The 18,227-nt window shown below is 39.9% G+C and overlaps 1 protein-coding gene across 2 annotated transcripts in view; it reads left to right on the top strand.

Annotated features, from left to right (window-relative positions):
* The window catches only part of DENND3 (DENN domain containing 3), a 32,124-nt gene extending 13,897 nt beyond the window's left edge, over window positions 1-18,227 (top strand). For both annotated transcript variants that reach the window (XM_059867731.1, XM_059867741.1), the window contains 18 exons: window positions 396-515; window positions 1,401-1,619; window positions 1,922-2,043; window positions 2,497-2,652; window positions 4,454-4,550; window positions 5,781-5,884; window positions 6,162-6,343; window positions 7,299-7,820; window positions 8,624-8,886; window positions 9,362-9,532; window positions 9,964-10,093; window positions 10,604-10,711; window positions 11,520-11,659; window positions 12,832-12,992; window positions 13,957-14,090; window positions 14,253-14,368; window positions 14,476-14,613; window positions 16,734-18,227. In XM_059867731.1, coding sequence (XP_059723714.1) covers window positions 396-515; window positions 1,401-1,619; window positions 1,922-2,043; window positions 2,497-2,652; window positions 4,454-4,550; window positions 5,781-5,884; window positions 6,162-6,343; window positions 7,299-7,820; window positions 8,624-8,886; window positions 9,362-9,532; window positions 9,964-10,093; window positions 10,604-10,711; window positions 11,520-11,659; window positions 12,832-12,992; window positions 13,957-14,090; window positions 14,253-14,368; window positions 14,476-14,613; window positions 16,734-16,934 — 3,084 coding nt within the window. In that variant the 3' untranslated portion in view covers window positions 16,935-18,227. The remainder of the gene's footprint in view (window positions 1-395; window positions 516-1,400; window positions 1,620-1,921; window positions 2,044-2,496; window positions 2,653-4,453; window positions 4,551-5,780; window positions 5,885-6,161; window positions 6,344-7,298; window positions 7,821-8,623; window positions 8,887-9,361; window positions 9,533-9,963; window positions 10,094-10,603; window positions 10,712-11,519; window positions 11,660-12,831; window positions 12,993-13,956; window positions 14,091-14,252; window positions 14,369-14,475; window positions 14,614-16,733) is intronic.

Raw genomic sequence — 18,227 nt, forward strand, 5'->3', positions numbered from 1 at the left:
AGTTGTATCTACAAATATAAATTCAGTTATTTTGTTATGCTTGTATTTATTTTGTTATGCTTATATTCGCATTTATTATGCTAAAATAAAGCAAGTTTAATTATGTTACAAGATGTTTTTAAAAAAAATGTACTGGCCAATCACCCTATGAGAATGAGAGGAGACAAGTACATACTAATCTTTCAAATTACTCATTATGTCTTTTAATATTTTCCTCTCTTTTTATTTTACTTTTCTGCAGTATGCAAATGCCTGTCTTCTTGCTCTCAAATAAAGTTAGTATTTTGTAGTTGGAACTAAAATCCTGAATTAAATGTGCTGTGGGAACATTCTCATTAAGGAGTAAACAGAAACCATGTGTTATTTCTGTTTCTGTATTATCTGTTATAATACAGGTATTTCATATGAAACCACTTCAAATAATAATTCCTTCCCGAGAGGATCCAGACAGTCCAATTATTGACTTGGATCTCCATCTTCCATTGCTGTGTTTCAAGCCAGAGCAGGTGCTGCAGGTAAAACTAACTCATACTTTTAAATGTTTTAGAGATTGACAATATTGGTAAATTGTAGTTTAGGAAAAAAAAACCCAAGATGTTTATTTACTTAAAAAACTTTATAAACCCAGGAATTCAGAATAGTCTTAGTTCTGAATATTGGAGCTATGGGAAAATAAACTATACTTCTTCTTAAGATACTTTGTTATTGATAGACCTGATTAGATTAAGGGATATTACATTTCTTTGCCTGTGGTCTAGAAATAGGTGCTAATTTTTTTTAAGAATATATTTTAAAATGTAACTAGCCAAGCCAACTGACAGATTTTATTTTGCATTTTCCCTATATGCATTTCCTCAAGATTTATAATAATTTTTTCACGTTTAAGAAAGGAGCCTGTGGGAAGGATTGATGACAATTGGCACTCTCATAGAAATAAGGTGTAAATGGTGTGGAAATACAAAAAGCTATTTGCAAAGAATTTTTTTCAGTGTTTCACAGAATCTTACAACAATGTAAGCTGCAGTGTCCTTTGTAGGTTTCCTGATGCAATTCCTTGCTCAAAGGCCACCTGTGAAGTTAAATTAGGTTGTTTAAGGTCATCAGTTTTATCTGAGCCACTTTCTCTAAGAAACCTCCTCAATCATGAGAGTTGGCAGCTCTGCCTTATTTTTTGGGGGTTTTGCCTAAACATGCATGTTATGAATAAAAGTATCTCAAATCCTAAATGGTGCAGCTGATGCATCTTGAAATGGGCATTATTTCATTTTATAAATCTGTAAGGTGACTACTAAAAATGAGAATTTTGAGGTTGACTCTCACAAACAAATGAAATATTTGCATTTCTAGCGTGTTCTAAATACCTCTTTGCAAACATTTTACGTTCTGGCTTTGTTTTCCAGATCATGACCTGTATTTTGACTGAGCAGAGAATTGTTTTCTTCTCTTCTGACTGGGCTCTGCTGACACTCATTGCTGAATGCTTTATGCTGTACCTTCACCCCCTTCAGTGGCAGCACACTTTTGTGCCCATCCTGTCCAGGCAAATGCTGGATTTTGTGATGGCTCCAACATCTTTCCTCATGGGATGTCATATCGATCATTTTGATGAAGTGAGCGCGGTATGTTTCACACCATTGCCACTCTTGATTTTACCTTGCAGTGCACTTATCCCCTTCCATATAGGGCATATTAGATTACTAAGTGTTTTATGTATTGGGATTAACATCTGTTAAGGCAGTTGCATTTATTTTTTCTTGAATGTAATTGTTTAGTTATCTGTGCAATTTTCTACTTGTAGAAAAAATTTCAGTCCTTTTCTGGCTTACTTCCTTGATGAAATTATTTCTCGGAGAAGTATGTAAATGAGAAGTAAATATTTTTGCAAAAAATGTACAGTCGTTCTATTTTCTTTTGTTAAAAGGAAGGTGAAGATTTAATTCTAATTAATATAGATAATGGAGCTATTTCACATTCAAAAATGGTTGAAGAGGAACTTGAGATTCCAGATGTTCCAGCACAAGCAGCAGAAACTTTCATAAAAAGGTAACAATATCTTAAAGATGTGTCTATCTTAGAGCATCAAGCATGGTTAATGCACTAAGTTTTTTATTTTGTATTATTTATTATTATGATATTATTTCATTCATATAAACCCCACTGTATTTTAAAAAAGGCAAATTGAAAATTTCACATAATTGGTATGGAAGTGGCTTTAAGCAGTCATAATCACCAAATAATTTTGCAACAACTGGAATGCATTTTTCTTTTTTTATTATTAATGCAGATTATACTCTGAACTTTACAAAGAAGACTGAGTGCACTGTGATTTAATTGAGTGGGGCTCCCTGGAATCTTGTTAGCCTGTCATCACTTTTAAATCAATCTTGCACTTCTCTAGCTGTACGGGCCTAAATTACTTTTTTTTTTTTTTTTTTTTAAGGTATGAAAAAATTGTTGGTGTTAGGATGTAAGTTAATAGTTTTCTTCTGTGTGTAGAGTGGAGGGTCTGCAGCTGCACTTTGATCTGGAGCTCTGCCATCTCCGAGCCAGCACAGACCTTGGTGAGCTCCAAAGCTGCAGGAGGGCTTGGCAGCAGAAACTCAACGTGGATGTGCAGCAAACCATGTTGCAGTTAATTGTTAATATCTTCAGGTAAGTGGGTGTGGTATTTTCTATAATAAGAGTATGTGGTACTGGTTAAGGCACTTTAGGCATCAGTAAAAATATTCTCATTTTGTCTTACTTTATAGATATTTTGTGGAGCTTAGGTTTTGTTAGGGAATATGAGGAGGAGGTCCTGTAGCCTGATGGAATAGAAGTCATTGGTTTTAATGTGTATATACATTACTAGAATATTTTAGATTAAACTCTTCTACTTTTGAGCTTGTCTTTTGTAGGAAGATTTCAGAAAGAGAAGTGCAGTCCTTGGAAAAGCTTAGGGCCTAGCAGGGATATCAATCAAGCATTGGTCCCTCTTGTTAGAGGCACATGAATGCAAACCAGGACAGGATAGAAGAACTGAAAGCAGGAACAAGAGTTCAGAACACCTGAGTATGTTTGGACTGAGAATGGATGAGATCCCTGAAGAGTGCAACACCTGAGAATGAAGGAGGGAGAGGAGCTCTTTAAGCTCAAAGGCAAAGTGTTGGCACGAGAAGGGACAATTGGCCAGGAGCTGGACTCAATGATCCTTGTAGGTCCCTTCCTGATCAGGGTATTCCATAATTCTGTGATAAGAAATGTGGGGTACTGGCTATGTTTGGGATTGTCATTTTAACAATGATGTGGCCTCTTGCTGGAGATGGTTCTTGACTTTGGATCAGTTACTGAATTGCTCACAGGAATTCTCCTTGACATTTCAGTCAGAGGGAGCTGGGTTAATTTACAGAGTCCAAATACAGGTGTCTGTTACTGGATCAGCTTAAAGGAGTGTTCCTGCAGGTGTCTGGACCCTCCAAGAAGGGCAGTAACTGCTGGCTGTGGGGAATAGAACAGCCTTTACAGATAGCTGATTATGGAATCTGAAATGCATTTATTTCCACTGTGGGATTTTGTGGATTTCAGTGTTTGGCAACAATAATTCCTGACAAAGATGAGGAGGAATGCATTTTTGCTCATAACAGCTTGAATTCTTTAATGCACTAAACATTTGGCTGCATAAAATAAGCAGATGCTTTGCTCTCTAAGAGATAATGTGTATCACAAAGGGGTTTATTCTTTTGCTTTCTTTCTCCTTTCCTTCAAACTTTTTCTTTGTTCTTTTTTTTCAGCCTTATTTCTTCTATCTCCTAATTCTACCAGCATCCAGGAGTGAAGGAAAGTACCTTTCTGATGCAGTTCTGTCTTCAGCAAAGCATTGTAGTGATTTTGTGTGTGGAGGTTCCATGTTTAAAGCAGACAGTGCTAAATTATACAGAATTACATAGAACCATTGACCATATCTTTTCCTGATCCCATATGGTTGGATAAACTTTACAAGATGTAGTAAGAACCCTGTTTTTCATGTGCCTGTTACAGATGCAATGTGATGGGGCAGTGTGAGGTCAAGTCACATCTTTCAATTGCCCCTGATAGGTGCACTTGTCTTTTGTGCTCCAGTGGGTTGTGTGTGATTCAGGAACTGTGTTTCTAAATGGATGCTCCAGGATTGGAGCCTAAGTCATGATTTACACAGATTCTCATTCATGGTTTACTAAGTCTTACAGAGTGTATGAGTTTGGCACAGATAGACTACCTTACTTGTAAGAATTTAAATTCTTTTTTCTATGATTCAGTAACACAGACTTGTTCATTAAAACTGAGTTTGCTTTCTAATACTGCAGCTCGTTTCTGTTTTGTCTTCTGATGCTGCAGCATATTTCTAGTAGTACCAGTGGGCTGCTGCTATTTCAAAAGTATGACTTGCTTACCAATCTCCAAGCAGATTTATCTATTCATTTATTTTTGTCTCCAGGGAGGTAAAAGATCATCTGAATTATGAACACAGAGTGTTTAACAGTGAAGAATTTCTGAAAACAAGGGCAATAGGAGACCAGCCATTCTACAAAAAGGTAAATTCAGTGCTGTGATTATCTGCTATTAATAAATTTGTATTTTAGGATTAATGCCAAAATCTGCAATTTAAAGGTAACAAAGTAATAAATCCTGTATGAGAAACTGTTTGTTAGATAAAGCTTCCAATGGAATGTTGTTGTGATGTGCAAATATTCTTAAAAAGAAACTGACTTAAAGGAAAATCTTAATATATCCTCAGGAGAGAAATTGATTGGAAATCTTAATGCTATAAATGAAATGGTGCCAATTTTATGAATTGAAATTTAATATTAGTTAAAAGCTCAGATGTACATATTTAAGAAGAGGTTTGAGCAGCTGACTCACTTAAATGCCAGATAACAAAGTGGCAGGTTTGCTTTCAGGTAAATCTTAGAAAATTACACACTATGGAGTAGTTACTTGTGGTGTCTGGAATTATATTAAGAAAACTCAAAAAAATCCACTAGAAAGGACTGAGATTTGGAATCTCCTGGACACACAATTGCTGGCGAACTATGCCACCTACTGGAGGAATATTGGAAATTGGAAATCCTAATGCTTTTGGAGATGCTGTTTTACATTGTGCATTGCAAGTGGATTAGTAAGAAGCATTTGAACATTTATATAATAGACATGTTGTATTGCATCAAATCCCATATTTCATCTTGTTTAACTGTGCAGTGATGGGAAGTGGTGGCTTTCTCTCTTTTTAATTCACACCTGGAGTTTTTTGTTGTGTCTTCTATCCTAAAAGTAGCAATTTGACCTTTTTAGAAAGTTAACTCTGGATGACACCACAATAATTACCTGAGCAGGTAACAATTTTGGGGATTACCAGAAGAAAAGAGGATTCACTTGTCTTTTCCGTATGATGACATAATGTTAATTAGAGTACTCCCAAATTCTTATTCCAAACCATAGACAGTACTATCAGCACTTGGTTTAAGTAGAAAAGATAATAATAAACTTGTAGCTCTGTTTTACTCAGTATTTCTCATTTTTGTTTGGTTTCACCTCTTGGAGGGCAGTTTGAGATTACTGTTTGCCACTCTGCAAGTATCATCAAAGTCCAGAAAGTGAATGGAAACTTAATTTTCTCTTGAAGCTTTTAATCTTTTTATTTTTGTGATTTCTAAATTGGAAGGTCTCAGTTTTGCAAGGTGTAAAGGTAATAAAAATGAGCAAGACATGCTAATAAAAATGTAAATATATAAATGATCCACAGTTAACTCCTTTGTGTCTCACAGGTTTTAGAGACCTACATGTTTCACTCGTTCCTTAAAGCTCGTCTGAACAGAAAGATGGATGCTTTTGCTCGCCTTGACTTGAGTACCCAGTCTGAAGAGGATAGGTAGGTAGAGTTTTCTCTGTTCTTATTTTGGTTTTGAATCTTCTGGTGGTATCAGTGATAAAAGTCCTTTTGTCTCTATTGGTATGAGTTTAGGTCATCTACAAATAAGATTATGATTAATTGTGAACTCATTTAATTATGATTATTGTAAAAGGATTACATGAACAGATGTTGAAATTGCAGATTTAATACTATTATACCAAAAAAAAAAAAAAAGGCATTTAGTGTGTATGTGTGAGTTCTGAAACTAGTGATGTGCTGTTTTTATTTTCCTCAGGTTAGATTTGATGTTTCCCACCCCCAGAAGGCTGACGATTGAGAAAATGGCTTCCAAGCGCATGAGCGCTGCGCGCAAGGCCAGCCGGCGCATGGTGATCAGCATGCCCAACCTGCAGGACATCCACCTGCCAGAGGGCCCCTCCAGGAACTCCTCACTTCGGAAAGTGGAAAGATGTGTTGGTAAGGGAACATTGTCATGGACAAAGACGCTGCTGTTGTCTTTTGGAGTGACATCACTGAGTAATTTGAGGAACGTTTGAAGGAGCTGGGGCTGTTTGGCCTGGAGAAGAGGAGGCTTAGAGGTGACCTTATTGCTCTCTACAACTTCCTGAAGGGAGGTTGCAGACAGGTGGGGTCAGTCTCTTCCACTGGGCAGCACTGAAAGAACAAGAGGACACAGTCTCAAGCTATGTCAGGGAAGGTATAGGTTGGATATTAGGAAGAAATTTTTCACCAAAAGAATAATAAAAAACTGGAATGCTCTTCCCAGGGAGGTGGTAGAATCACCATCTCAGGATGTGTTTAAAGAAAGACTGGACATGGCAGTTGGTGCTCTAGTCTGGTGGAGGTGTTAGGGCATAGGTGGGACTCAATGATCTTAGAGGTCTCTTCAACCTCATTATTTGTCACAAAAACACTGTCAGCTGCTGGGAAGAAATGGTGGGCTGAGTCACTTAGAGCTGCGGCCTGTCTGTGCTTCCCCTGGCTTGTGAAGTCAGTCTGTAGCCTGCTGGAAGTTTTGCTTGACCACAGAAGAATGATTGGTCCCAGCTGGATTGACATTGGAGAATTGATTTCTGTGTCCTCACCCACCTTATGTCCAGTTCTCTACTACCTTTAATTTAAACACAGGCTTAAGTTTATCACTTAAGGGTTTTTTTCTTTCCTTTTTTTTTTTAAACTTTTCCAGAACTGATGTTATCTGATGAGGGAATATTCTCGTAATAGAGGCGATAGATACAGAAATGTGTTTGTGTCCCTAGCACAGCTGTAGTCCTTCTTGTTTCTTGTTGCTTTCATCACAGCTTGTTGCTGTGATGGGGATTCTGTTTGTTGTTTGTAGTATTGCTGGTTGTGAAGATATTTACACTTCTCCTTTCCCTAATCAATGTACTCTCTTGATGTTTGTTTCTAGCTATGAAAACACCCTCCAAATCCATCACCACATTCAAAATCCCTGAAATTCACTTTCCTCTGCTGTTCCAGTGTGTTCACTCCTACTACACAGACTTCTTCAACCACCTCAGCAAAGCTATCAGTACCTTACCCCCCGAGAACTCCGCATTGCTGGCAAGGTACTTCTACCTCCGGGGCCTTGTTAGCTTGATGCAAGGGAAACTACTAAATGCACTTTCTGACTTTCAGAACCTAGAAAAAACAGACTTAAGAATTTTCCCTACTGATCTTGTAAGAAAAATAGTGGAGACCCTGCCTCGCTCGGAGCGCTTGCAGGCAGACCGCAAACCTGAGCTCAAGAGGCTGATAAGTCGAGTGATGGAAAAACAAAGGGAAGTTCTGAAAATGGATGACCATGTAAAAAATTTTGAATTGCCAAAAACACACATGCAGCTGGATGATTTTGTGAAAAGAATTCAGGAGTCTGGGATTGTCAGGGATATAGACACTATCCACCGGTTATTCGATGCCCTGACAGTAGGTGAGTATGAGGTTGTTGAGGTTTTTTTGATTATTATTTAGCATTGTCACTTGAAAAAGGGAGATTTTCTCAAACTCTTAGTGTTGTTTGGTCTGTCAGTGCCCTGGGAGAGCTGAGTCCCTTGTGCCTGACCAGTCTTTCAGTGTTCCATTGTGGAAACCCTTCACTGAACAGCCGCTGCATGGAGGGTCCTCTGTCAAACAGAGAGACCCCTCCTGGGTGTCCTTTACCCACTGCCAGCACCCTTGCAGGACTCACATTAACAGCTTAAAGAAGAACACTCTCTGTTAGTAAAATTATCAGAGGTTAAAGTCTGAGAATTGCTGGTTGTAATATTTAACTGCAAAAATACATTTAAAGCAATATATTAATTCCAAGCCTTATATGGACGAGCTGGAAGAGCCAGCTGGAAATAATAATTCAGTGTGCCTAGAGTATGATTCTTACCCAGCATGTGATCCTATAGGAAAGAAGACAGGTTCGGCCTCTTGACTGATCCCAGAATTTATATGGAATCTTCTCTAACTTCTTCTCCCTGTTCTTAACTCACTTTTATAATATTACTTTATGTTTAGGTGGAGCTGGAATGACTTTAGTCACACTTTTTACTCAGTGAGGGGTGGTTCTACCTTTGAGGGGGGGATCTCAGGATAGTGCCTGAGATAACCTTGGGATGGGGACATGTGCCTAGAATGTCTATATTTATATGCACAAATTGACAGTTACTGTCTTTCTAAACCCATCTTCCTGTACAAATCTGTGTAATACTTTCTCACACTAAAGGGCTTTTAAAAATTTTTTAGGACAGCAGAAACAAATTGATCCTGAAACATTCCGAGATTTCTACAACTACTGGAAAGAAACTGAAGCAGAAGCTCAAGAGGTGAATCTGCCACCAGCAGTAATTGAGCATCTAGATAAAAATGAATGTGTGTACAAGTTATCCTGCTCAGTTAAAACCAGCTATGGTGTGGGGAAAATAGCTCTGACCCAGAAGCGCTTATTCCTGCTGACTGAGGGAGGCCGTCCTGGCTATGTCCCAATTGCTGCTTTCAGGGATATAGAGGTGAGCATCAACTTCCTCTCCTCTAGCATGCCTGGGGATATAGGTTGTGTCCCATTCTTCAGAATGAGCTGGCTCTTAACATAAGGTTTCAGTAAGGAGAGTAGGAAACAGTGCTGAAGTCACTATGAGAGTCATCAGGTAAAATTCTGAGGGTTTGGACCAAAAATTTCATGACTGAAAATCAAGAGGTTATACCCTCAGAGAAATGGATATGGGGTAGATAAGTTTAATAATACAAACATTAAATGTGCCCATATGACTGAGGTATCAGTGGGTCAGCTTATATCCACTGTGGAGCCAAGGCTGTATGATGATGTTTAAATTTATTTTCATAAGTCCAGCTCTGCTTAATTGGGTGTATGGACAACTGAAATAATTAGCTGTAATTAGACAAAGCTGCCCTGTGGGCTGAGTGCTGAATCATCTGTTATTTGAGTACATTCTCTTTTGTTTTCTCTTTCCTGTAACTTTCTAGGATGTTAAGAGCACAACTGTAGCTTTCCTTCTTTTGAGAATACCTACTCTGAGGATTAAAACATTATCTAAAAAAGAAGTCTTTGAAGCCAACCTTAAAACCGAGTGTGATCTCTGGTACCTGATAGTGAAAGAAATGTGGGCTGGAAAGAAAATGGCATATGATCACAAGGTATAAATTTGGGAATTTGTTACCAAATAATATGAAGAATATGTTGTCTGTCTCTGTTCTAAGTAATTCATGTACTAATTTTAGAATTTCCTGGTGCTTCTCTCCCATAAAGAAAGATCCAGCTTGGAAATGGGTATCCATGCTATGTCTGCTGTGTCTTTTCATGTGGTTTTGTTTGCATATCCTGTATCAAGGTTGTGTCAGATCTGAAGTATTCCTGTAATAACACTGGCATCTGACTCCCTGCTCCAAGACCTGGCTTGGAACATGGGATGTGGGAGTGGGGTCTGCCAGCAAGTGGCAGGAATTGTACTGCAGGGCAGCAGCTGCCTGGTGCTTGTGCTAAGCATGGCATGTGTTGTGATTTTGAGCATGGTGTCTTGTAAGAATAATGAGCAATAGATAAACTACAGTAAGACTTCTTTCTTTAGGATCCTCAGTATATCCAGCAAGCACTGACAAATGTTCTCCTGATGGATGCTGTGGTTGGTGCCCTGCAGTCCTCCAAAAGCATCTATGCAGCCTCTAAACTGTCTTATTTTGACAGGATGAAAAATGAAGGTCAGTCACAGCAATGCTGCAAAGCCTGTTGGTGTTGCATCATCTCTTTCTGCTCTTTCAGTGTGTATTTCTGCTCTTTCAGTGTTATGTTTTCAAACTGGTTATGTTTAGAAATACAAGAAGACATTTGCCTGATTGCACTTTCACAAATGCAATTTATTTAATAGTAACTAGAAAGTTTAGGGCTTGTTTTTTGGGTTTTTTTTTTTCCTTTTTATTCCGCCCTCCCCCCCCCCTTTTTTTTTTCTTTTTGTTTGGTTTGGTTTTGGTTTTTGTTTCTGTCTCCATCTTGGATGTTGTGTTTTTGTCCTGGTTTTTTAGCCTCCTTGGGTGTTGGATGTCTCTGCTACCAGAACTCATACAAATGGTTGTTTGGGCTCTCAGCTAAAGCTAGAGGGAAAGAAAAGTGAGAAATGTGAATGAATGGTGTAGAGTTGCTATCTCATAAGAACTGGAGTTCTATTTCAGCCTTAAATGTGCATTTGATTACCTTCTAAAAATCTATTTTAGTGCCTATGATGGTCCCCAAAACAACTTCAGAGACACTAAAGCACAAGATCAGCCCCTCAGCTGGTGAGACATTTCCACAGGCAATAGATGTCTTGCTTTATACTCCAGGTAAGGTGATGTGTTGCTCTCTTCAGGTTAGCCTAGCTTTAACTAGCCGATAAACCACATTATCTTATAACACCTGGTATTATGCCTGCCTGATGTGTTCATATTCTGACATGGATTGGTTGTGTTGAATACTAAACCAGAAAAATAATTTAAAAAGAACAGTAATGTTGCATATTAAGATACTCCAAGGCATAGTTTTCACTGTCTTAATTTGCCTTTCTCTGCACATGTGCCTTATCACAGACTTCAATTCTGTGTTAATGGGCTGATTTCTCATTTAGATTTCTGGCTCACTGACTGAGCCAGGTGGATGGATGGATGATGCTCCCCCATTGATCAATATTCATTGTTAGGTTTTTATTTTTCAGTAGAGTCCTGGGGGGAGTTAGTTTGAGCCACAGTGCAAGGAATGTTGGGGAGGGTGTTGGATTCAGTGGTGCTTTTCTTTCTTCATAGTATGAGAAGCTTTGATGGAGTAGACAAGAGTGAGTGAATATATTAGTTGTATTTATAGGGCTTAAAAGCCTTACTGCAATCTCAGTGAGCTCAGCTCTTAGTCATCAATGAAAGTGATTGCTCTGCTCTGAGTATCTTTGGAGAGCAAGATCAAATCATTGGGTGAACTCAGCAAATGGATGATAACAAGCACAATGCCTTGTGAGAACTGTGTCAGTCAATAACTGATGATGCAAACTCCAGAAGATGCATTTCATTACAAACCTGCTCTGCCTAATAATGGCTTTCCCACAGGTCTCCAAAAATACAATGTTTTCTTTGACTTCTCTCCTCTTCTCTGCTTTATTTCTAGGGCATCTTGACCCTTCAGAAAGACTGGACAATGCTCATCCAAAACTCTGGTGTGCTTTAAACGAGGGGAAGGTTGTGGTCTTTGATGCCTCTACTTGGTCTATCCAGCAACACTGCTTCAAAATGGGCCGCTCTAAACTGGTAAGACTGGCACAGGATCACAGCTCCTGCTGCAGCTGGGTGTGCTTTTGTTGCTGTAGCCTGTCTGACCCCAAATCACATCTTTCCTTAAAAGTTGAGTTGTTTTGGCTTCAGTTAACCTGGAAAAGTGGAGATTTTTGAGAAGAGCAGAAAGGAGGCTAAGTGGATTAATAGTAAAACAAGTCACTGTGGTGAGAAATGATGGATTGGATTTAGGAGGGCCTGATGGGTTCCTGGAGCAGGAAAGCAGAGTTGAAACAGTTGAAGAGAAAGAATGAAAGACAACCCAAAGAGAAGAGGAATCCTAGGAATGGATAAAAATTCACCCATACTGAAGAACTGGAGATTGGGAAGAGGTGTAAGGAAACCAGGTAGATGTTATTGAAATAGAGATAGAGCTCTAAAAAAGTGTCTGAACCAGCAGGTGAAAGGGAGTTGTTTGTCAAAGACCACCTGAAAGAATAACTCCCTCTGTGAAAAGGGAGTCTGAACCAGGTATGCAACCTGGGTGAAAAACACACAGTAGAGAGAGCACACAGGAAGAGGGATTGAACATGTTACTTATGTGAAAGATGGAAGAGATTGCTGTGGATGAGTGTGGGAGAGAGTCAAAAAGGGAGGAGTAAAGCTGATGGTGAAGAGCTGGGTGAAGGAAAGATTGAATTTCAGATGAGTCAGATACCTAAAAGAAGATAAAAAAAGTTGCAAGTGATGGCTGGAGGGAGGTAAGTGAAGAGTGTGTGATGGAGGGGAAGGACATTCCAGAGACAACAGAGGAGACAGTTTTTTCTTAAACACTACTTTTAGATTGACTAGGAAGTGTGGCTGTATTGGACAGTTTGATTGGCTTCCAATCCAGAGGAAAGGAGCACACAAACCTCTCTAGTTCCCTTGATGCCCTCTGTAACTTCTGCTTTGGGCCAGGAAGCACACTTTAGTCAGTCCCTAAGATAAATTATTAATCCTATTTACTGAAGGATAAACTTTGCAAAGAGGTCTGTCCTCTCACTGTTTATAGAGCAGAGCAAGGGATAGAGCACTGAAGAGCGAAGTCTTCATCTCCTACAGTGATCACCAGAAAACTGCAGCATCTGAATACAGCCTTTTCCATGTTACATTAAAGACTGATTTCTCTCCTAGGCTTTATTTAACCCTGAGCTTTTTCTCCCCAGACTTGCATGGTCATGGTGGAACAGAGTCAAGTGTGGATTGGTTCTCAGGACTCCATGATTTATATCATCAACACCCACAGTATGTCTTGTAATAAGCAACTGAATGATCATCGCTCTGATGTTACAGACATCATTGTGGAGAAGAAGAATGGAACACCCAGGTAGATCTAATCTGATTTTCCTAGATGTTGAAAGAATTTATTGTTTTAAATGGGAGGGTTTATCCTGCTAATCAAGTCTTCATTTAGCTCATTTTTGTAGCTCCTGTATTGTGTATGTCAACTAAGAATTTGCTTTTTAAATAAAGAGCCCTGTGTAGTTTGGAACAAAGAGGATAAAGGAATGAATGCTCTTTTGGATGAGGATGAGAACAGCCAGGAACTGGCAGCATCCAGTGAAGAACTGATACAGATGCAGTTTTAAAGACCACTTCACTTTTGCTTTGAGCACGTCATTGACTACATGTTTACAGCAAGCTTCTGGATTTTTCCTGCCTGTTTTTAAAAAAAACAAACAAAAAAAACATTTATTGTTCTGTTCAGGCAAAATGCTTTTCATCCTTTGGTAGCACTGGGAAGATGTTGGCTGAAGGTCTTAACCTGCTGTCTTCCCATGGGAAAAGCAGCTCCAGGGTCAATAGGTCTGCCAGTGGTGCAGCACGTGTGACTGGGTTTCAGGAAGAATTTGTTTAAGTGTTGTTGGAACCTTCTGAAAAAGGTTTGCTCATTCTAAAACAACAAAAGTTAAAGGTAAAAAGAAAAGGGATAGTATAATTTGTTTTCTCAGGTGCAATAACAAATAGGAACAGTTTGAGATATTTTTGTTCTAACTCAAGAGAAAATCTCTCAGGCAACATTGTTCAGAGGAATTATAGGGAATGTTTTGTTGTGCTCTGCTCATGCATGATGTAATGTGCTCTCATTCACTGAGCTCTGAGTTAGCCTGCAGTGTTTCTAGTTGACACAGAGTTTGTAAAGGATAATACTGAAGATAATTTAAAAATGAACATTAATTTGGATTACTGTAAAATTGGTTATTTTGCAAGTAAGTCTCCTTTGTGTGTGCATTCTTTTCTGAATATGAATGCACATTATACTTCCTAATTTTTTTAATCTGTGCCAACAGTGAAGCATATTCCAGCAGTTTAGATGGAATGGTGATTGCTTGGAACATCAGCACTCTCAAAGTGAACCGTGTCTCTCAGCTGCCCTGCCAAAATCTCACCTCTATGAAGCTTCATAATGACCAACTGTGGTGCTGTAAGTGCCTTCCTCAAATTGTAATAATTACAAAAATCATCTTCACATAAAGAAACAAGACAGTTGTTGGATGTTCCATTTTATTTTGCTTTTTTCATCCATGTTTTGTAGAGATGGAAGAAGTAGGCACCTGTTACTAACTCTGTATCTTTAATATTGAAGGTACCAGAAATTGCATTCTTGTAGTGTCAACCCAGGAGTTTGGACTGCAGATGAAAATCGAGCACCACCTGAAGGATGTGTGTTCCTCTTTCCTTGGCTTCCAGCTCTTTCCAGAGGTATTGCACTTACTCTGGTGTACAGTTTAATGGAGGCAGGGCCATGTGGCATTACAAGCCCTGGTTATTTTGTCAGCAGTGCTTAAATGTATCTTTCTGTGCTTTAGAGAGATGAAGTGTGGGCCTCTTACTCTGGGAGTAGTGACCTGTACATTTGGAACACCAAAGACCTTTCAAGTGCACCTCAAAAGATTCATCTTCAGGATTGCTCTGAGATTACTTGTATGATAAGAGTTAAAAATCAGGTGAGAGACATCTGGACTGTTTTTTGCCTCTTGTGGATTTCTTTACTGAAGTTTTGTTTGTTTGCAGCTCTCATGGGCTGTCATTGATTCCTCACTGGGTGGGTGCATAAGTACTCAAGGTTTGAAATGTTGATTCCTCTTTGAAATCAGAGAAGCTAAAGAATGCCTAACACAAATGGCTGTTGCAGGTGTACCCCAAAATGCATGGCAAGCAAAACTCCTCATCAGTAGTTAAATGTCTATTGACATTTATTAGCATTGACATTTCCAGGGAACTGTAGAAATGGAAAGTTTAGGTCCTTTGATATTTTATCTCAGGGTTCCTCAAACTAAGCCTTGAAAAAAGGTTACCAGACAAACAACAAATGCCAATTATTTGGCCTGGTTTTGTAGATGACCTTTTCCTTGATTGGTTAGCACATTCCTAATTCAGGACCGACCAAAGGAGCCAGTGGATTCCTGCCTTGGCATCTTGTGTCCATGTCACTATTGGCCTCTGTGTACCTGCTTTTATGTGGTATCAGGAGCTGTGCAAATGATTGTAGTTGTGCTACCACAGGGGCCCATTCAAGGTTACTTTGCAAATAAATAGCTAATGTATATCTGCTGGGAAAACTACTTTTGGAATCCTCTTCTCAGATTTTCCCTCCTTCCTTCCTCAAAAATGATTTTTTTTTTTAATGGAATAGGGAGGTTTTCTCTGTATTCAGCCTCTGGTTAGATTTTTGTACTAAAATGGAAAATCATTTTAGGATATTCTTCCCCAAGGCAGAGATTGATATATTTAACCTCTGTTTCAAGGGAGTGAGAGGATTGTTTGGAACCCCCCAAGGCATTAAGCTCTCTTTCATTCTACTGAAGAACTTTGTTCCTTTTTCTTCTCTTCTTTAAGTAATTTGTCAATAAGTTAAACAATACTGAGTCCAGTACTGACCCTTGGGGGACACCACTAGTGACAAGCAGACCCTGTGCCACCACTCACACTCCTGTTTCCTCTACACAGCAATGGGTTATGGAGAGTGAACTTGCAGCCTGGTAAAGGCTGACAACAACATTGGTAGGACTGTCAGACACAGGCTTTAATTAAAAACAAGCCATTGTTTTTCTTTAAGAAACTGGGGAGAAACTCCAGCATGCTGTGTCTATCTGAAATGGGATGTGTTTGTCTGGCACCTTGGTCTGTGTCTTTTATTACCTATTATTTGACCCAATCTCTGTGGCTGTGATTTCATTTTGAACTTGCTGGTGCCACAGTTCCCTGGAGAGCAGCAGGTTCAGGAATTTCACTGCCAGCCCTGTACAGAGAAGTACTTTCTTCTCAGTGAAACAGAACCATTTCTAGTTCCCACATGTCCCTGACTTCCTTAATTTCAGGGTGGAACCAGTGGTTCTACATGCAGCTTATCTGCTCTTCTGTTAGTTCATAAGCCTTTTCTAAAGGCTCCTTAGCTGCCTTCTCTCTAACCTAAGGAGTCTTGGCTTTTCCATCTTCCCTGTGAGGGTGATGAGGCCCTGGCATAGATTGCCCAGAGAAGCTGTGGCTGCCCCCATCCCATTCAAGGCCAGGTTGGCTAGAGCCCTGAGCAGCCTGGTCTCATGGAAGCTGTCCCTGACCATGGCAGGGCATTGAAAGGAGATCTTTAAAGTCCCCCCAATCCAAGCCATTTTCTGATCTTTGCTCATATGACCCAGCTGGACACAGCTGTTCCTTTCTCTTGGCAGTTTTAGTTGCCCTTCCCTGGATTTTCTTTGCTCTTGTAATTCCCCTGTGCCTTGCCCAGGGGTGAGGTAGAGCAGCCCCAGTGCAGGCACAGTCGGCAGCTGAACATTCTAGCATGGGACACAGGAGGTTTCCTGAACTGAGGGAACCAGAGGGGAGCAAAGACAACCACCAGGAGCCCTGAGCTCATGCCACAACAGCTGAGGAGACTTGGAGGTGGCCAGAAGCAATGGTGGCCAAGCCCCTTATTTATACTGATAAGGAAATTTTCAGTGTTTCCCTTTTCCAGCCAAGCAGGAGGGAACCTTCACTGTACCAGTGTGCCACATAAAACTTCCTTGACTGTGTTCTGGACTGAAATGTGAAATAGAGAAAATGTGGGTTTGTTTTGTTCCTCCAGCTGTGGGTTGGCAGCAGTGGGAAGCTGCAGGGCAAGAGCAAAGGGAAGATCTACGTGGTCAGTGCTGAGAGGAAGAGTGTGGAGAAGGAGCTGGTCGGCCACGCCGACGCGGTGAAGGCGCTGTGCTCGGCAGAGGACAGGTACGTCCTCAGTGGCTCGGGGAAGGAAGAAGGGAAGATTGCCATCTGGAAGGCCGGATAGCCACGTTATTCCAAATGGGTCTGCCCCCTCTGGGGAAAGGCAAAGACCTGGGACTGTGTTTACTTCAGCATTTTGCATCTACTTCAACCACCTGCCAGTGTTACTGTCTTGTATTTGTTAGGGTTTCCATCCCTGCGTTGTAGAAAATGGAAATCGAAGCAAATGTTCCCTCACACCTTGTCCTGCTCCTGCACATTTGGTAAAGGAACAGAAATGGGAGAAGACAGGTCACTGTCCTCCAGCTGGACATGAGATGGTGTGGAGGCTTGGGGTTACCTGCCTGGGGCAGGTCACGTTGGCAACACCAGGGCCAGCTCAGTAATTCCATGGGAGCCCGCTCTCAGCAGTGCAAGGTTGATTTAAAAAAGGATTTCATGATGTCTTTACAGCCTGTAATAGGTGGAAAAGGGCACCGAAAGGAAAAAACCAAGTGCACTTGGACTTACAGAGTTGTCACTGTGATCATCTTTGTGAACTCAGAGCTGTGGGTGGGCAGTGTCCCTTACCCTTGGTGGGATTCCTGGAGCTGTTTTGTTTAAAATGCAGACACAGGCAGGCTCTCCCCACAGCACTGAAAGCTCCTCCAGCTGAAACAATGTATTTCCAATGAATATTTTATTTTTTTAAATGCATTTTTTCTTTGAAAACAATGCACAGCACTTGGCATTTGGAACAGTTTGTGAAACTGATTTTTTTTTATCTGAAGTATTAATTTATTTAATTCCTGTATATATTATGCTTGCTTTTGGAAGTACCTCTCAGTCTCTGTGCAGACCAGCCTCTGCCCCTCCTACCTTCAGTTCTTGTTCCTGCAGTCAGAGGATCTGCTGTTATTTTGGGTAAAACCTGCTTCATTTTTAAGTTCTGCACAGTCCTGAAACCCCTCCTCAAACCCTGGAGCAAGCACCAGGGGCTGCAGCCTGGAGGAGTCTCCAGAGCAGCATTCCCTGCTTGGTGCCTGATGCACAGTGGTGTTTCCACTGGTGACATTTATCTGCAAGTAAAACAATACATCTGTGCAAAACAGTTTTATCTGCATCAGTGCAGAGTGGAAAATGTCTAAAAGACTAAATAGAAGGACAAAATGGGCTGCTACTTTTCTTAATAAATAAAAACCAGTGTAGGGCTAAATAGAAAGGTATAAACAACTGGAAAATATTATGACTAGAAATTTTATGACTCTGTATAATATTTCTGCTGATAAAAGTTTTTATCATAGCATGGTAACAAAAAATTTACTTTTTTAAGCTTTTATATGAATTTAAATATATTAAACACTATATTGATACTCTG

This window comes from Haemorhous mexicanus, chromosome 1 (assembly GCF_027477595.1).
Source record: "Haemorhous mexicanus isolate bHaeMex1 chromosome 1, bHaeMex1.pri, whole genome shotgun sequence".
NCBI lineage: Eukaryota > Metazoa > Chordata > Aves > Passeriformes > Fringillidae > Haemorhous > Haemorhous mexicanus.